Source organism: Theobroma cacao, chromosome 9 (assembly GCF_000208745.1).
Source record: "Theobroma cacao cultivar B97-61/B2 chromosome 9, Criollo_cocoa_genome_V2, whole genome shotgun sequence".
Taxonomy (NCBI): domain Eukaryota; kingdom Viridiplantae; phylum Streptophyta; class Magnoliopsida; order Malvales; family Malvaceae; genus Theobroma; species Theobroma cacao.
The window spans coordinates 31,086,366-31,105,606 of NC_030858.1; the positions used below are offsets into that span (position 1 = coordinate 31,086,366).

At 35.0% G+C, this 19,241-nt stretch overlaps 3 protein-coding genes across 4 annotated transcripts; 1 reads left to right on the forward strand and 2 right to left on the reverse strand.

Moving 5' to 3' along the window:
- Window positions 559-1,809, forward strand: LOC18589988 (AT-hook motif nuclear-localized protein 28). Its single transcript, XM_018127096.1, has one exon. The coding sequence runs from the start codon at window positions 562-564 to the stop codon at window positions 1,522-1,524; it is 963 nt and encodes a 320-aa protein (XP_017982585.1). The 5' UTR covers window positions 559-561; the 3' UTR covers window positions 1,525-1,809.
- On the reverse strand, window positions 9,227-11,380 carry LOC18589989. The gene has a single exon (XM_018128498.1). It carries the CDS (start codon window positions 10,829-10,831, stop codon window positions 9,491-9,493), a length of 1,341 nt encoding a protein of 446 aa, XP_017983987.1. The 5' UTR covers window positions 10,832-11,380; the 3' UTR covers window positions 9,227-9,490.
- Window positions 13,126-17,868, reverse strand: LOC18589991. 2 transcript variants are annotated; one of them, XM_007015228.2, is made up of 4 exons: window positions 17,405-17,868; window positions 16,908-17,035; window positions 14,152-14,256; window positions 13,126-13,885 (listed from the first exon to the last, which is right to left on the reverse strand). In XM_007015228.2, exons 1-4 carry the CDS (start codon window positions 17,474-17,476, stop codon window positions 13,468-13,470), a joined length of 723 nt encoding a protein of 240 aa, XP_007015290.2. In that variant the 5' UTR covers window positions 17,477-17,868; the 3' UTR covers window positions 13,126-13,467. The 2 variants fall into 2 exon arrangements, with proteins under 2 accessions (XP_007015290.2, XP_007015289.2); XM_007015227.2 differs by having other exon boundaries at window positions 16,908-17,038.

Here is a 19,241-nt window from a genome sequence, read left to right on the forward strand (position 1 = left end):
AGATTGATAATGAACTTGTACATGGCACCATTTATGATAAATTATCAATAAGATTTGGTATTTGACTTAATTATTGATTTTCTTATTTGAAAAAAAGGGATTTAAAACTCAACTTTTAAGTATATAAAGCTTTTCTTGAATCTAAAAACAAAGTGTAAACCAATGAAAATTTAATCTGATGATGAGGATGGCTGTAAGATATAAGATTCCAATATCCTATTCTTAGAAATTAATAATCCTCTTATTAAAAAAATAATAATAATCCAAAAGAAAGTAGGAGTCGGAATGGGCTTGGGGCAGCATACATTCCATCGTGTAGACTCTCCCTTCTTCCATCTCCTCAGGCCCCAATCCTCCTCCTACCAAAACCAATGTACCCCACACTCTCTGGGAACTGTGGACCCCCTATACTTTGTAGGTCTCGAATTTGATGAGGGTCCCACTCACGGTGCTTTAACTTCACTGACAATCTATATAAATAAGAACCCTAATAAAGCGTTACTCTCTCCATTTATCACCATTATTCTCTCTTTCTCTCTCCCACCCTCTCCACCCCCACCCATGGCGGACTATAGCGGAGCTATATCCCTTTCGCAAGCTCATACCTCCGAAGATGACTCATCCGAGCACAGCCCTCGAAGTGTCCCAACACTCTCCACCGGTGCCTCTGGCGGAGGCGGTGGCTCTTCCAAGTCAAAAACGCCTAGCAACAAGATTATTACTCTTGATCATCATCATCACCACCACCACCACCACCAAACTCCTTCTTCATCCGAGAACACTGCTAGGAAGCCTAGAGGTAGGCCTCCAGGGTCCAAAAACAAGCCCAAACCACCAATTGTTATTACCAGAGACTGTGACTCAGCTATGAAGCCAGTGATTCTCGAGATCTCCGCTGGTTCTGATATTATTGATTCTATTATAAATTTTGCTCGTAGAAACCATGTTGGCGTTAGTATTATCAGTGCTACTGGGTCTGTGTCAAACGTCACGCTCCGCCATCCTGTTTCTCACGCTCCCGCACTCTCTCTTCATGGACCCTTTGGGCTACTCTCTTTGTGTGGCTCATTCATTGGCTCTAGTACTGTATCTTCTTCTAATAAAGCACCCCAATCATCTTCGTCATCAACGTCACCATCGCCTTCTTCTTTGTCTTCTCCTCTGTCTTGTTCTTTTGGTGTAACTCTTGCAGGGGCACAGGGGCAAGTGTTTGGAGGGATAGTAGGAGGGAAAGTAATGGCAGCAACGCAGGTGATTGTGGTGGCTGCTACTTTTATAAACCCTGCGCTTCATAGGCTGCCGTGCGAGGGTGATAATGAAGATCGTCATCAGGAAACCAAGCCTGGTGTTCATAGTAACGTTGGTGGTGGTGGTGGTGCTACCGCTGCTGCTGTTGGTGCAACTGAGTCTTGCTCTTCTGCTGGCATGTCCATGTCTGTTTATGGCGTAGCAAGTCCTAGCCCACTCAGTTGCCAGATCTCTCCTGATGTTATGCCTTGGGGACCTTCCTCACGTCCTTACTGAGCAGAAGAAAATGAACATGTCAAAGAAACTTCAAGCATACCTTAATTAGCTAGGTAGTTTTTGGTTTACATTGTCATCATCATCATCATCATCTTAAGCTCATTGGAACTGTTTTGGGTGTTTGAGCTTTAAGGCGATATTCATATATCTTCCCTTTGGCATATAATATCTGTAGTTGGGGTTGGTTGTCTCATTGTACTTGCAAATTTAAACGATACCTAGCTTTTATATGTAGTTATTAGTTATCATCATGTTTTTTAAATCATATAATTAAATCACTGTTTCAGTTTCTTATCGCTATCTTGCTCCCTTCTATGCTTGCATTGCGTCTATATATGTTTAAAATTTTAGTAAGAGTATTTTATGGTTCGCAAAGAAAAAGCTTGCAGGATTTTTCATTACGTCAAAGAAAGACAAGAATGGTGGTGGTGGTGGGGCTTCTGTATCTCAGGCTTTCGGCTAAGTTCACAAAGGTTAGTGCTGCTACAGGACCAATGGAAATGTCAGTTCTTGAGGATTTCAATGTCAGGGTCTTAACCCTACCCTCGGGAAGGGCCCATTTTTTTGACATCTCCAAAGCAAAGGGCTCAGATAATAAGCCAGAGTGAAAGAAACAGACTATCTATCCAAAGCGCTTTCGACCATGAAAGGCTAGACTCTATACTGTTTCTGGTAGCTTTCAATTCATTACTGAGCCATCTTTTCTTTCTTGTCCTCCTTGATCAGAAACGCTTTTATGTTTTATCATCTTCGTTTTCATTTGGCTTGTCTTAACTCGTAATAAGTGAAACACTATATATGCGGGTAGTTCTAATCATGCAAAATCAAAATGACTTTTCTGTCACCCTCCATTAATTCCAAGCTTAGAATGTTCTTTGTAATTATTAATTTTAGTCCTACATTCAGCGTCCTTTGCATGCTTCTGCTCTATATATATACTGTTATATGGGAATGGATATGGATCCAAGGAGATATGGATACAACATTCTGATGCGCCAGATATAATAAATCATTATTTTTATACATATATGCAATGCACCCAAATTTAGTATGCTGGACATTTAATAGTACTCTATGAGAAAATGCTTCATGTATTATAATAGTTAGGAATCAATGTGTTAGATAAATTTCATAGCATCTGTACTACAAGAGTAAATAGTGTATGGGTTTTTGCATGTTTTTAAGCAGTTGCTGTTGCTTAGTCTCTTAACATTCGTCCCCAGTGTCCACTTTTAGCGACGGATCATGGAACTGAATCCAAAAGAAAAAGAGAAAAAAAATAAACGCAGCAACCAACAGTTTCTTTTTTGGAAGATAATCTTTCTTTTTCAATCAGAAGAGAGAGTCCAAAATCCAGTCAAAATGCTCAGAACATACTTAGCTTTCAGACGTGACAATCAGAGCAGTGAGTCCCAACCTTCTGCTCACCCCATTAATTACCTTTTCGTCCTCTTCCACACATGAAATGTAAAAGAGAGAGAGAGAGCTAACTTTTTCTGACTCAGAAATATGATGAAAATTACTGTGGTGAAAAAAAAAATCTGGACTGTTCAATGGGTCTCGTCGCTCATGGACGTGACTGCAGAGGACTGAGTAGGGCTTTTGCGCAAGTGGACGCACGCGAGGTCAGAGACAAGGCTGGAACTGTCAACGTGTCATTCTTGCATTGGCCAGTCATTTTCACGAGCAATCTAACAGTAAAAACAAAAGCTACTTTGACTTTTATTTTCCGAAAATAAAAAGAAGAAGGAAGCATCGCATCGCTCGCCCTTATTACCGTTACTAGCTAGTAGAGCTTCACTTTGCTAGTATACTTAAATGTTTCTCCAATTTTGAACTTATCTCCCTTCCTTTGGTCAAAACTTTAAAACCATCCCAGCGGGACATTGCTAGTTCCAGGGCCTGAGTTTAGGTTTTTTTTTTTTTTAATGTTTAAAGGGTATGTTTTGTCATGCACTAGGGCCAGGTTGCGAAAGTGGAAGGGAACCAGTCTTAGAAACTGGCCTGGAAAACCATGCATTGGGAATTGGAACAGTTTTTATTTTAGGGCGACCTTTTCTTTGCGACTTTTGCAAAGCATAGACTTCCCTCCCTGAAAGAGCCATTAGGCATAGAGTGGTGGTCTTCGTCTTTGTTGTGTTACGTTTAGCATGCATCAAGGGAAGGTACTTACGACTGGCTTGGGAGATGTGGGGGCCTATATGTTGAGGTGACATTCTCCAATGCAAAGGCTGCTTGGCTCCCAAGTCTTTATAGTACTAGCAAATATACCAAGTTTAATTACCCTGTGTGTGCCTGCGGGGGACACAAAGGAGACTCGTTGGTGTCCGTTGGTTTCTCATGGTCCCCCTTTGGAGTCCAGGGGATTTCGTTTCATGCATATTCTACCTCAACTTTTTCCGTCTCACTTGTGTAGAGTTCAAAATACCCGAAAGAAACAAGATAAGTATACGATAAGAGGAACTGTCCGAAATTTAAAAAAAATGAAATAATGACGATTAATGTCAGTAATATAAATTTTATTTATTGCATCCCACTATGATTTTTTTAGATAATTAAAAAGATACTTGCTTACAATGTCAAACAACTTACTCAACTTTCCATCATCTCTTCCTTTTCTCCTCATAGTTTTTGCTCAACTTGCAATGGTTGGTTGGTCAGAAGGGTTTGGCATGCTTCCTGTTGAACTTTTGGAAACAACCGTTCAACATGCTTTTCTCGTGATAGTCTCAATTTTTGGATTTTTCTATCTCCAATGATATCCACTTTTGAAATTTATCTAGCTAGTCCCAAATCTTTCATATCAACGAACTTAGATAACTCTCTTTTCAACTTATTAATTATCGTCACATCTTATTCAACAATTAACGTATTATCAACATGTAGCAAGCGAATAATGAAATTACCATTAAGAAAAATCTTAAAGTAAACTTAAAGATTTAAAATTGTCCTTATATATTCTTGACTCGCCATGAATGAATCTGGTGGTAGATCTAAAATTTAAATCTTAAAAGGAACAACTAAAGCAATATTTTTCATTCTATTTTATTAAAAAAATCTATTATATTTACTAATAAAAATGAGATTAGAATAGTAGATGTAAGCAATATGCTAAAATATGACGACTCACAAAATTTAAAGTTTAAAATAACTTAGGAAAGTAAGCAAAAAATACATACCACATGAATTCATATTATGTAACAAGAGTATTTATAAATTATATATAAAATTAAAAATACTACTACACAATATCCAAAATGCTAAAGAACATAAAACAAATTAATAAATTTAAAAATGACTTACGACTTAGTGGCACTTCCACGATCTTCCAATAAATTAGGGAGAAATTAATTCTCTTTGCACACTATTATCATATCTTGCATTCAATAATTAAAAAAAGTATAAATAAATAAAAAAATAGAAAAAATAAAAAACTCCTTGAAAAAAAGAAGTTGGGGCTTTGAAATCATAAGTTTTGGAGTTATTCTAATTTGATGACTATATATCCATTATTTTGGATCTTTTTCTTGTAAAAAATAAGTTTTGATATATTCTTACGATATACCAAAGAAAAAAGGAGTTGAATTAAGTAAGAAAAATGAATTCCCCTAAGAATAAAAAGATGTATAATAAGTTTTGTGTCTATTTCAAGGCTAAAGACTACAAGTAGCATTACATACTCAAACCATTATACTAATACTAATACAAATACTCAATTTGTTTAGGGTTCTTTTTAAAAATACCCCTCATATATAAGGTGTTTTTGAAAATAGCCTTCTATAATTTTAACTATTTTTATCCAAAAAAAATTAATTTTAGATAAAATTACCTGTAATGAAACTGATCTATATGTTTTAGTCTGAGCCTCAAACTGACTCATATCTTTGAGTTTTTCTTGCAAAACCATTCATTTTCTGGAGTATTCCTTACTAGAAAGAAAAATTTTTAAGCATTTTGAGCATTTTGGAGTGGTTTTTGATACAAGAAAAAAAATCATTAAGCGTTTTCAACATTTTTAACCATTTTGAAGTGATTTTTAATATATGAAGAAAAACTTTTGAGTATTTTGAGTATTCTTCTCCAAGTATGCATATTTATTGATTATGTTGTTAAATGGAATATAGTGTATTGTTTGAAGTTGTTGATTTTGTTAAATAGAATTCAGTAGTTTTTGTAGTTTTTAGGCATTGTGTAACTAGTTTTTGGGTATTGCGTTACTAATTTTTAAGAATTGCGTGATTGATTTTTAGGTACTGTTTGATTGGTTGATATGTCATTGCGTGACTGGTTAATAAGGTATTGCGTGACTTAGGCATTGCTTAAAAATTAATCACGCAGTATCTAAAAATCAGTCACGCAATGTCTAAAATCGGTCACGTAATATCTAAAAATCAGTCTCACACTATCTAAAAACTAGTGACACAATGCCTAAAAACTAGTAATGCAACACCTAATAACTAATTAATTTGCTTGCTCACGGCCAAGTTTAAGTTACCAAAGTCATACAGTATTTTAATTTACAGATATATCTAATCAATTTTAACCCCTAAACTTGAAGTTTTATGAATAAACTAATAAATTCAAGAACCTAAAATATATACCTCGATATCATCTTTGCTCTTTGGGATGACGAGAAAGAGCTGGATGGCTAAATATACCGTATTTGGTAATAAAGAGAAATCGAGATTTAATTTTAAAATTTTTGTTTGGATGGTAGATAGAGAAAACTAAAACCATTTTGATTTGTCTAAAATTGTTTAAAGGTCATTGTTGTCAAGTCATGTCAAAAATTAGCTAAAAATAATTAAAATTATTATAGAAGATATTTTTAAATTAGACTTATAAATAAGGAGAGTTATTTCTCACAATTTTCTCATTTGTCTGTATACTTCAAGATCTGATTATACTAACGTAGCTGTATCTGCCATCCAATCTCTCAAAGAAATTTCACATTAATTTTTTATGCTCGGAAATATTAGAACTCCATGCATGCAATGTTTGTGATGATCATGGATCAAATTGCTTGTCATTTCTTTTTCCTTTTTTTTTTATCCAAAAGGTCTATATTTTTGTCAACGAGGATGATTAATAGAAATCCAAGGAAAGTTACAAGGAGAGGATGATTACATTAGTGAATCAATCATATATAGAAGTTCATTTGCGATATTAATTTCTTACCTTACTGTAAATTTCAAGGACCAAGAAACGAGATTATTTTTGATGCACTTATTGTCAAATCACTAAAATAAAATCATCTCATCAATGATGTAAAATTCAAAATATCTAAGATCTTAATAATAAATATATCAATTAATATTTAATGGATAATGTCTTTCTTGCTATCCATCTGTGTAATCTTTTCTTGTTTTCTTTAAAAAAAATCCAAAATATGAATAAGAAAGACCAGTAATTATAAGGGCAATCTTCATAATAAGTTTATTTTTTTAAACCCAAAAAGAAATTATTGAAACATGGGCTTGAGCCTGTATTGCACAACCCAACAGCGTCCTTGAGATTTGAAGAAAAGTTGGGTTAAACACAATGATTCTTCCAAAACGAATAAAGGAGATGGATTGCAGCTAAAGGGTTGGCCCAAAATCAAACCTAATTGCCTTTTAGAAAAGATAATTAGGAAGAAAGATTGAAACTCAAATTTTAGTTAGAAATACATGAATTTATTTCTATTGAATCAAATACTTAAATGCATATCTTGTACTTTTAAATAACATAAAATGTATTATGTAAAATATAAACAAGACATTAAATCGTAACTTTGTAAACATGTAGACTACGAATTTTTTTTATCAAAAATAAGTTATTAATATAACCAAAATTTAAAATCAAAGCATTATTCTTGATCAAGATACAAGTTAAACAAGATGAATGATTTATTTTGTTTAGGCCTTTGTTTGATGAACTCTTAGCAATAATGAAGTCAAAATAAATTACTATATACGTTACGTTTTAGCAATAAAAACTAAACCAAAAAGAATTATAAAATATTTACGCTTATAATATTAATCATACATGAGTCACATGTAACAAAAACTAGTGATGATAAAAATATTGCCTGGGTACGACTTCCACCAAAGCAACAACAGTTTTTCCAAAATTGGGTTGCTTGGGTTGGAACCCAAGTCTGAACTACATGCCTTAGCCTTACAAACATTGCTGTTGCCGCCAGCTCAACTAGGTGAAGGGGCTAAGAGCCTTGCCATGTTACCATGAAGTCAGGTAGGTACAATTGGTGTAGCTTTGTCCAATATCAGTGACAACAATCCCCAAACAAAATGAAGCTGCACTGTAGGACGGGTCCAGGTGATGCAAGTAGTGTCAAATAACATCACAGAAATATAAAAAAATTTTATTAATTATATTATTAATGTTAAAGTTTTATATAATTAATGATGTTAATGAATTTATTAATTTTTTTAATTATTATTATTTTAATTATAACACTTTTTAACATATCGAGATAAAACTGATAACAAAATTGAAAAGCACAAGCTGAGCCCACCATAGTTTGGTATGAGGGGATTGTCTCATGACAACTAATATCATCAAATTCCTTTTTTGTAATTTTAATAATAAGTTAAGAGATGATGTGTGGACGCATCGTTGGCAACACATAATTCAAACAATAAGCAATGTGTTGTCCGGTTGATGATTCAATTGCTTCATTGGATTCCAAATTCTTACATGGAAGGGAGGGGGGGTTTCTCCTTGCTTTTGTTTTACATTTTCAAGGATGTGCACCACTTGGTGTTGAAAAAACTGGTTGAGTTCGCCCCCACCACCGCAATGATATCCACCAGAAAAATTTTAGTGGGGTTCAAGAAATATGTTTTTGGCCGCAATTTTCAACATATTGATCATGACTTGCGGAATTCATTATTCATTCCTTTCACAAAGAATTAACCCCCCAAAATATCAAAGATATTTCAATTGCATGCATGAATCATGTCAATTCATTTGATAACCTAGTTCCCAACTATAATTTCACAATATGTTCTTGTTAATTAGTCTATTGGAAATCAAACTAGACATTTAATTTTTATTTAAGGATATTACTGTAATGGGGAGTTTATCAAGATATATAGTAGGTTTAATTTTAATTAAATTAAATTGGGTATATTGGGCCCTTTGTAGTACAAAGCATTTCATGCTTGGAGTTCTCCCTATGAAAATTAAGAGCTTGAAAGGCATTCATTTTATCCCTCCCTCAGCAATACAACAGGTAATTGAGATTTTACAGTTGTGAAATGGACCCATATGTGCAATGGAATGCACTCTTTGCCTTATCCTGTCAGCTCGAGGAAAATAATGCAAAAGGGAATGTCGGTGCTCCCTAGCAGTTTGATTCTATCCTAAGCCGAAGGAATACACAGGTCTGAACAATTAGCCACTAAATCAATGTCATCATTGTTATAATAAAATAAAGCAAAACAAACCACTTCTTCAGATAAGATTGCTTACAAATATATTTGTTTAATTCATTTTTTATATATATTTGGACAAATTTATCGAAGAAATTTAACAAAAATCTTCTATCCTTGTTTGGTTTCGTTTTTATTTTTGTTCATATAAATTCTACAAACTATAAAAAATAAAATGTTGCTAATATACATGCAGAAAGTTGTCATTAATCATAACATTAACAATATCTAGCATATCTGAAAATTTTGCTGTGAATGCTTGGGGATAAAAAACTTCTAAGCTCTAATCATAAAAACAGAAGGATCTTTGATCAGTTATTCACATTGCCATGTTACAATTATAAATTAAAATCTCACATTGAAGTCAATACAAGGATTACAACTGAATTCCCGAGAGAAGTAGGCTCTTCAAGAGAAGCTGTTAAGGGCAGAACTAAAAGGAATTAAAAATGGATGTCAAAAACCTCAGAGTTTGGATAAGTTAAGATGATACTCCCAACATTTGCAGCAATGGCGATTTGATTACAACTTCAGAAGAATGCCCGGCTACCATAAAAAACCCGCGACCCATCCTTCTTTTTCTCATGTTCTATTTTCTTGGTGTGGTTTTGAATCACATCGCCGCGATCTTCACGTCCGGGTTTGTGATCAAGATCCATTGGGAGCTTCATATTAGCCAAAGATTCAGTGAACTGTTGCATGCTCCTCATGTACATGTCTACTATTTGTTGCTGCATTGCAGACTGTTCTGCCTCAAGATTGATGTTTCCGAGTGGAGCTGAAAACACCTGACCATATTTAACAGGATTCATGTTTCCTTCTTTGTTGCTGCTCCCTTCTTCCTTGATTGAATAATTCAAGTCTTTCTCGTCTCCAGCTTCACCTCCTTTCTTTGAAGTTGGGGTATCTGGACAAACGCCTGAGCTTGGATTAGCCTCAGTGGTGACTGATGCGTTGAGGGAATTAGATGACTCCCCACCAAGACGACTCTTCTTCTCAGTAGAGTCAGCGGAGTTCCTATCATCACTTAGGCTTGTGGTAGTCGAACTCAGAAATCCAGAATTTTGAAGGCTTCCATTTGGAGAAATGGATCCACCATGATTTTCCTCAGATGAATTTGCTGTCATTTCGTAATCTTCAACATGCTGATGAGAGGCACCAAGGTGAAGAAATGAAGCAATTCCTGGCCTTGACTTCAGACCATCAAAGTACTCAGAAACCATTTGCTGGTTCTCCCTAACGACATTGATATCAGGAAATTCTATCCTCGAATACTCAACCGGGTCTAAAATAACTTCGGAGATTTTTCGATCAAGCAATACTACTTCTGCTGATATTGAAGAATTGGTCGAGGTGGTTTCAGGAAAGGAATTGGTCTGGGGATTGACAGGTATACAAGTGTTCAAAGAGAGACTCAATTTCACAGTACCAGCAGGAGAATGGAAAAGATCAGTGGAAGAGAGGCTATAATCTTGAGTGACTTTTCCTTTGCCAACAACCTGTGAAATTGGAACCAAAGCAAATCCCAAGAGCTGGTCTTCCATGTAGTTTCTAGCCCTACTAAGCATCCATATCTCACATTTGAGGACAGCGTCAATTTGAGTAACTTTCATCATCAAGTTTTCATTGAATTCCGGATTCTTTCCACCTCCATTGATGATTCTAGTCGAGTGGGTATCATCAGGGTTATAGGTGAGAGCGAATTTCGCATAAACATCTTGGTTGTCATAGATACATATATTATGAATATTCCTAGCATGGTGAACATAGATTTCAAGAATGCCCGAAAACTCAGAATCTTGGTCTGCATCACCAACGGTGTTTGAATTGGGGTTAAAACGGAATCCAGATGATCTACTGAAAGAATCCATCACTAGAAATAGGATTCTGCTCGTAGGAATTTCAAGGCTGGTTGGCAACACAGCTCTGGCAAATAAGAAAGAACAGAGCGGAGCAGAACGAAAACAGAGGTTGATGCAGAGAACAAACAGATCAAAAATGAAACATTGAATGTACTTTATGCATTCCAATTCTATCTCCCCTTTGGACTCAAAGATCTTTAGCAGGTTTTAGAAGAACAATGCACGAGTTGAAGGAAAAATCTTGAGAGCAGAAAAAGAGTTTAGAGTTAAAGAGGAAAAAGAATGAAAACAGAGTGACTTCAGAGATCAGCTTGACTAGCAGCAATGCATCGTAAGCTACAGTTTCTGATTCTAAATCATTTTTGCTTCAATGGTAGGTGAGGAAATTTTGCAAATCAGTCCATGAATTGTAGGACAAGCATGCAAAGAAAGAAGAGAAGAAAAGGAGGGAGATATAGAAAGAGGAGCTTGATTTGTGCAAGTTGAGTAGGGTGGGTTTGGTAGTAGGTGGAAATCAAGAGGGAAGAAAAGAAAATCAAAGATGTTGTTGATGAAGATGATGATGTTATGGTTGTTTTTTTTTCCCCCCCCCCCTTTTACATGCTGTTCTTTTCTTCTTTTTGGGGTGGGTGGGGGATCGGGATTTTTGGGAGAGGGGTTGCTTTGCTTGACATTGCAGCTTCCACTTCCACTGACTAATTTTGCTCCACTCAGGAGAATGGAGGTCCTACTTGGCCCCCCATCTTCATTATCACCATTCCCACCTCTCCCTTTCCAACAGGATAATCCCACACTCTTATTGCATTTTCTTCAAGGCATTAAGAGGAGAAATGTTTCACCATACCAACATTTGTTGAGAAAAAAGAGAAACCATGATTTGAAAGATCAGAGAAAATGTGCAAAACTAATCCCCTTTTTTATATCTTACCACCAAGACAAAGTTAGGAAGCTGTTTCTTCTTTGCACAAATATATAGAAAGGGGAAAGCAAAGAAATTCTAAATTGATGAACAGAATGAATGTGAAACTTACTTAGTTTTGAAGAGTTATAAATTGTTACTACTCTAACTCTACCTATAATAGGAGTGAGACAAATTTCCTAAAAAGGTAAATTTTTAGATGACACATTAGGTTAATAGTAATTAGAAAGAAACAAAACTATTTAAGATAGTAATTAGCCATCATTGAAATTAGTATCATATTCTTAATAAAGTGTTTATAAATGAAACATTACGATATTATCTTTTTAATATTTTAATAAAGATTTTTTAATATATATCAAGCATTGTAATATTATCTTTTTAATAATCACATTCTCTACCATCACATTACATTATATAAAACAACAAAGATCACTTTAGATCAAAAACTGAAACATTGTATGAAAACACGTTTTCATCATTCAACGAAATGGTAGATACCATGATGTGAGCAACATTAATGGATGGACCAAAAATTGATTATTGGCTCATTTTCTTTCACCTTCATGTGCAACATGTTCAATAAATTCGACAACAGTCTAGCATCAGCAAGGGTTCAGTCAAAAAGAAAAAATTTTCTGTTGGAAACCCAAAATATCCTACTCAACACGGAAATTAAGGGCCACAGAAATGTTGGAAGTCAATGTATTGAAGCATGCTAGGATGACTATGAGGAATGACCATGGACTAGAAAAATCCTCGGTCTTGGTTCCTTGATCTAATCCTGCATGGAATATCAAAGTAAATGTTGGGTTGCTCGATTAGGTGAAGAGAAAAATTCAAGAACGACAAAGGTGTAAGTTAAGACGTGAACCGAAAGACAAAACGTCAATCAAAACCACTTTATTCATTCCTTGACGATGAAAGTTTGAACAAATGAATGACGATTATATATATATATATGTTCTATGCATGGGTGAAACGACACCTTTTCATTGATTAGGCATTAACTACATCTACTTTGCTTGAAGGCTCAAAAAATGCATCTACTACGAGTACTGTTTAATTTTAGAAAATATTTTTCACTTTTTATTTATATTTATATTCAACGATATAAAATAATATACTACTCTACTAATTGAAAATAAGGAAGTAATGTCCTTATTGTTAGTTAAAAAGTTGACATTCAATATCTAATGCTTCTTTAGTTTTATAGAAAATTGAAAAATAAGGATTTCTAATATTTTATTGATCATTTATGATGTAGAACAAACAAAGTTTCTACAATTAAAACGAACCCTAATATAAATTTTTTTGCAATTTTAAATTAAATAACTATTCGAGCTAAATTTTAGACTAATATTAAAAAATTTAGCCCTCTTCCGAATCCACAATCAACAAGTTCCATTGTGCAAGTAGATACACAAGACTTTTTTTTGTTCTTTTTTCTTCTTTGCCAAAAAGCTAGCTATACAGGAAACATTAGCAATTTAATTTGGGAGTTAAATGGAATGAAAATATGAAGTTACAAGAGATCCCACCAAGAAGCCAGCAACCCACAATTCCACTGTTCATCCAATTCCAATGGCCAGTGGCATTATTTTGTTTCAGAAAAAGCACGGAAATACTGTACAAACGCGAGGATCAAAGACAGACAGGGGTTCGGCTTTACTTGGCACCTTTATCTTTTGGTAAAATGTTTATTAGGCACTTTACATCTATGAAATCACTTCCGCCCCAGCCTCATCAAATGCTCTTGATGTTTTGCTGCCGCTGCCTTATCAGCAGCTTCACGTTTAAGTGCCCTCTTCGCCCGTCGCCCCATTGTACTTTTTGCAACCTCTTTCTTCTTAGGCTCTCGTGAGGACCCAGCACCAGAGTCTTGGAAATTTGATCGTTGAACAGGCCTAGCTTCTTGCCGCCCTGATCTGACATATCCATTATCCCCCCATCTTCGATTACCAATGCGGAGACTTGGTGAACTGGCATAATAAGCTTCGTCTTGATCATCATCCTCATCTTCATATGGATAATAATCTTCCAAATCATCATACACCTCTTCACGATCCTCCACAATCAAAGGTTCAAACCATGCAGCTCTAAGAAGCAGGCACACGCTTTCCTCAAACATGTAGTCATTGATCCTGGTAAAGCAAAGGATTAACAGTCAACTAGAAGGTTAAGGGGACACCAGAAACAAACCAAGGCGGAGGCCACGACAGACAATATGTCAATGGCTTGTACAATGGCTGATAACACCCTAACATAACTCAACTCATTACGGTACCAAAAACTCTCCCCTTCCCTTGCAATTGCCAACATGACCATTTCCATTACCTCAAACTAGGGAACTAATACTACATTCTCCTTGGAAAAGGGAGAGGGTAAATGGTGGATTCAAGATTACTACCTGCCATCAAGTGAACGATGAACATTGAGGAACTCAAATGGATGTTTACACTGAGGGCATGTAGGCATCTTACTGTATGTCGCCCATCGAAGGATGCATGTCACACTGCAAGAACAAAGATGAAAACACCAATAAGTATCAAAATCCCATGACAATTGACTGCAATAGAAAGCAATGTCCTATTTGAGTTCCTCCATTAAACAAATGCATCAGATCTAAAGCACACTGCATTACACAAACACAAGGAAAAATAAATTGCCAAACATGACCCTGCACGGATAAAAGTAAATAAGTCAATTAGTGAGTCTAGAAAACCATGATCTTTCCCAATATTCTCATCATCAATACTCAGACAGGATGAGATACAGAGCTCCAAGTGTGGAAGTAATCAAGATAACAAGTATCAAATAGTTGATGATTGAAGACTCCAACAGAATCAATAAGAAGTTAATCTGGACAAATTAGGAGGCACCACATGCAGCAAAGTTACCAATTGTCTACTAAACAACGACAATAAGAGAAACAAAACCCAAATCCTCCTCAGAGTTGGATGAAAAGTAGAATGATTACCAAGTCAGATTACTAGCAAGGAGAGGTTCTAGATTGTGCAACTTATCTGTTAATTTTGATCAACAGTTCCACACATCAGTTACACCATGGACCACTCAGAATAGTAATTAATATATTCTTTAGTCAGCTTCTATGCTTAAAGCTCTTTATATAAAACATAGAATCAAAGATCATTGCGGATAATGATAATCAAATGGTTTAACACAAAAGTAAGAGGCCCTAAGATTATGGATTTAAACTCTCAAGAAAACCTCCATTATGATAATCTCAGAATAAAATCAAAGACTGCAATAATTCATCATAATAACATAATTGTCCACACTAGAATCAACAGAATGTAAAATTGGCTTTTTCCCCCTCCAAACGAGAGACCATGTTCCATTACCCAGTATCATCAAGTAGAACCTTCTTTTTTATTCTCTTTCAGATTGTTTTCCTGGAATTTAACCACTAGTGAAATTTAGAATGATTTAACAAGAGTAAATGTAGCAGCCATGGTGGATTGTCTGGTTTACAGATTATGACATCATTGGATGGGAGTTGCAAACTCAAATGCCAAGCAATGCATAGTCACTGTTTTAAAACAATCTTAATTTATGTAATTTGGCTGTTTTATTCGTCTGTAGAAAGAAAGGAAGACAGTTGGAATCCTCTCGAAGCATCAAATAACGTTGAGAGTAGAAAACATACAAGTGGTTGGACAGCAAATATTTAAGTTCATGGAACAATCGCTCAAACTGTGTATTAACTACGCATCTCAAACTTACAATGAATCTGTCAATTTTAAAAACGAACCACCACAAACACTAGCTCTTGAGTCTTTAATCCGAAATTAACAAAAAGTTCAACAGAACCAAACAACTTTTTGCAGTTCATAGACAGCACAGAGAGTAAATCATACATTTAGAGATATAACAATAGCAGACTTCTAAAACATTCAATGAGTTCCCTAGTGATCTAGTACCATGAACATGACAGACTATGAATAACATACCTCTTCTATTAAATTTTGGCAACATAAATCAAGGTTTCAAAAGGCGGTATAGCAATGAGTTTTTCAATTAACTCCCACAAAAACTCCCACTGTAAGGCACAGAGTAGGCCTCATAGCATGCAAGCCATCACAAAATCTTAAAACAAAAGAAACAATTGAAAAGTAAAAATGAGTAAGCATAATACAAAAGGCATAATAAATATATCAAAGATGATGAAAATTTAAAACATGCATTCTTGAAATATCCTTGGCAAATACCTTCTACAAAGTCTGAACCTTTTATAAGGTACAAGCATCACTAACAAGCTATACAACAATCCTACACAATTTAAGAACATTACAACAAAGATAATGTCATGTGTCTCAGGGGAAATGATAGTTGTAGTACACATATATTCAAGCATTCAATGCATAGAATTTCTAACTCCCACCAAGCAACTATTTTTATTGTTATCAGTGTGATACCAAGGACACAAATTAGAAGTTAACATATCGCCTCTATCGTAACATTTGTCTTATATTTGTCACACATCGTGTACCCAAAGGTCACACAACAGAGGAGACACGTTAACTTCAATAGCTGTACCCAGTGCATCATCCCTCACCAAATTAACATTCAAGGCACATCTTAAACAGTTTCAAAAAGAACAGAACAAGGAATCCACCAAATTTTAGGTGTCTACGATTCCCATTAGGGTGAGGCAGGTCAGCATGAGCATTAGTGAACCATGCCATGATATCTAACATCTCTGCAATTACAAGCTTCACTCATTCTTCTCCTTTTCTCAAATGACAAAACAAGGCCCAACTACTCTTGTAACCCTATCCTCTGCTTAAGATACAGTACACAGCCTAGGGAACATGAAGATAACGACAATCACCAATACCATCGAGTAAATTCTACAAAGAAAAGGAACAGGCCTAGTATAAAATTATAGTCACATCCAACAAAAACAATTCTATAGACCAGTGTAAACCCTCCAGAAAATTTATGGTGTAAGGAAAAAACAAATCCTGGAGAGACTAGCATGAAAAGACAGCAGCACACAACAAAGACAGATGCAACTCCAATATATCTTGTGAAATCTAAACGGCTTAAGATTGCAATTTAAGTATGGCAAATGAACATAAACAAGGAAGCTCCCATAACAACAATAATAAATAAAAGTGGCAAGAGATTGTTTAGACAAACCAGTAAGCATGCTCGCAACCTTTTACAAGAGCAGTTTCCTGCAGCACTATCTTATCTAAACAAATCGCGCATATTCCACTATGATTTTCGCAACCCTCCTCACCAACAGCTCCTTTATTCTTCATTTCCTTCTATACAAAAACAGAATAACCCAAACAACAAATTCAATAAAATTGAGTTCTCACACAGAAACCTCTCTTAAATTACCAAAAAATCTATAAAAAGAAATTAAAAAACTATTTCGTTAGCAAGACAACAGAACAAATTAACAGAAAAAAAGAATTCAAAATTACTACACAGTGCATAACCATTAATCAACCATTTCTGCTTTTCTTTCCTTTCTTCTAAATTTTCTCAGCAAGCAAACAACATAAAAAAATTTAAGAAATAATTATTCAAGAGGAAAGAATCAAATAGATCAGGTTCTAAAAACTAAAAAAATTCAAACAAAATATATATAAAAAAAGGAAAGCAAGAAAGAAAGAAAGAAAGAGCACCTGATCTTGAAGGGAGAGATTGGGAAGAGCGTTGACTATTTGCTCGGCGTCTATCTTGATGACTGAAGTCATGGTGTTGATTTCAACTTTTTTTTTTTTTTTCCTTCTGAGCTAATCTAAAAATCTGAATGTGTTGTTTTAATTTACAGCCCTAACCTAATCTAACCTAACCTAACCTAACAAACAAATTTATACTTTTGTAGAAAGACAAAAAACCATGAAGGGAAGAGTTTTGAGATGCTAAAGAATTATTCTTCTGATTCCGGAGAGAGAGAGAGGACCCTCTTTGGGAAATGATTGCCCTAACAAAGAGGCCTCGAATGTGGATGACAACAAATGTACTATTTAATACTTCTTTTACCTTTTTTAACCAGAATAAAATAAAATAAACAATTTCTTTTTTTTTTAAATTTTTCCAGCCTTTCGGTGGTGCTTCGGTTAGCTGACACAACTCATTTGGTTGGAAGGTGAAAGCATTGGGTAAGAACGCGTGTGTTTTATAGCACAAGACTTTCAACGAAGTTTCTGTATTTTCGGATTGGCTAAAGAAGAAGTCTTGTGTTTGTACAATTGTACTTAGTAAGTTTTTCCCTGGAGGAAGAAATTTTCTTTAACTAAGAAAAAGGTTCCGTGGAATATTCGGTCAAACGTATCGGTGAATTCATCTTCCTTGACTTTTTCCCTTGTAGGAAACCAGAGGGCAGACCCCGTTCATGGCGATGATCGTTATCTTTCTATTTTTTCTGGATTAAGTATTTATGGCGTATCCGTATCCTTGTTCATGACTGTTACGCAAATGTTTTCTCTCGGAAATCACGAAGTCGTGTAATAGAAGTTTTGCGAAAAACAAACAAGAAAAATCTAAATTAAGGAAGCCTGAGATGTATGGGCTGACTAGTCCATCTCATCCCAGTTTGTGTTTAGAGGTAGATATTGTGATTTAAGTTCCAGTGCAACCCAATTAAATTTTAGATTAGGTATTCACATTTTTAACTTAATATATCTATAATATATATAAAAATAACATAATTAATTAAGTTAATCAGTTGATACTTGTCATTCTCAATTGAATTAATTTTTTTATATTTTATGTGAAAACAACATTGCTTTTAACATTTGAAAATTTTTTTTTTATACTTCCTTACTTCCGACACTATGTCGTTAAAGTTGAATCAATTCCTCCCTTAGCCTTGGTTTTTTCTATTTTCATTTTTTTCTTCTCATTCGCTTTCTTCCAAAAGCAGCGCATCTTTGCTGCTGACGATCGCCTAATCCTTCAATTTCTGTAAAGCCGTCCCATGTAGATTCTAGGTTTTATTTAAAACCTCGAAAAAACTCACTTTGAGTCATTTCGTTATGCAGCACCATTCCTCGACTACCACCACAGTGTCGTTTAGCCTTCCAACTGCATTTGCCACTACTACTATAAAGCCATCTAGTGAGGATTTCGATTTTTCCTCTAATACCCCGCCACCATAATTATTAGGTTTTCTACACTGTCAAGGTGTTAATTGATTTTTTCTTCCTATTTTTAGTATAGTCGCAGGACAAGCTGTCTTTTATATATACATATTCTCTTGCATTTCACTGATGGTCTGAGATTCATCTTACCTGTGATTTTTGCTCTAATGAATAAGCTTTATAATCAGGTCATACCTTCCGATCATCGGATTCAAATCATAAATGAAATAAAAGGATCTTTTATTACATCAATATTTACTCAATCCATTTTTTTAATTTTTTCTTAATCTATTGTCTTAATTTTTTTATTTGATCTCATTGTTTAGGCACCCTATCGTTCTGTTGAAGGTTTTGTTAATGACACGTAGGTAAGGTT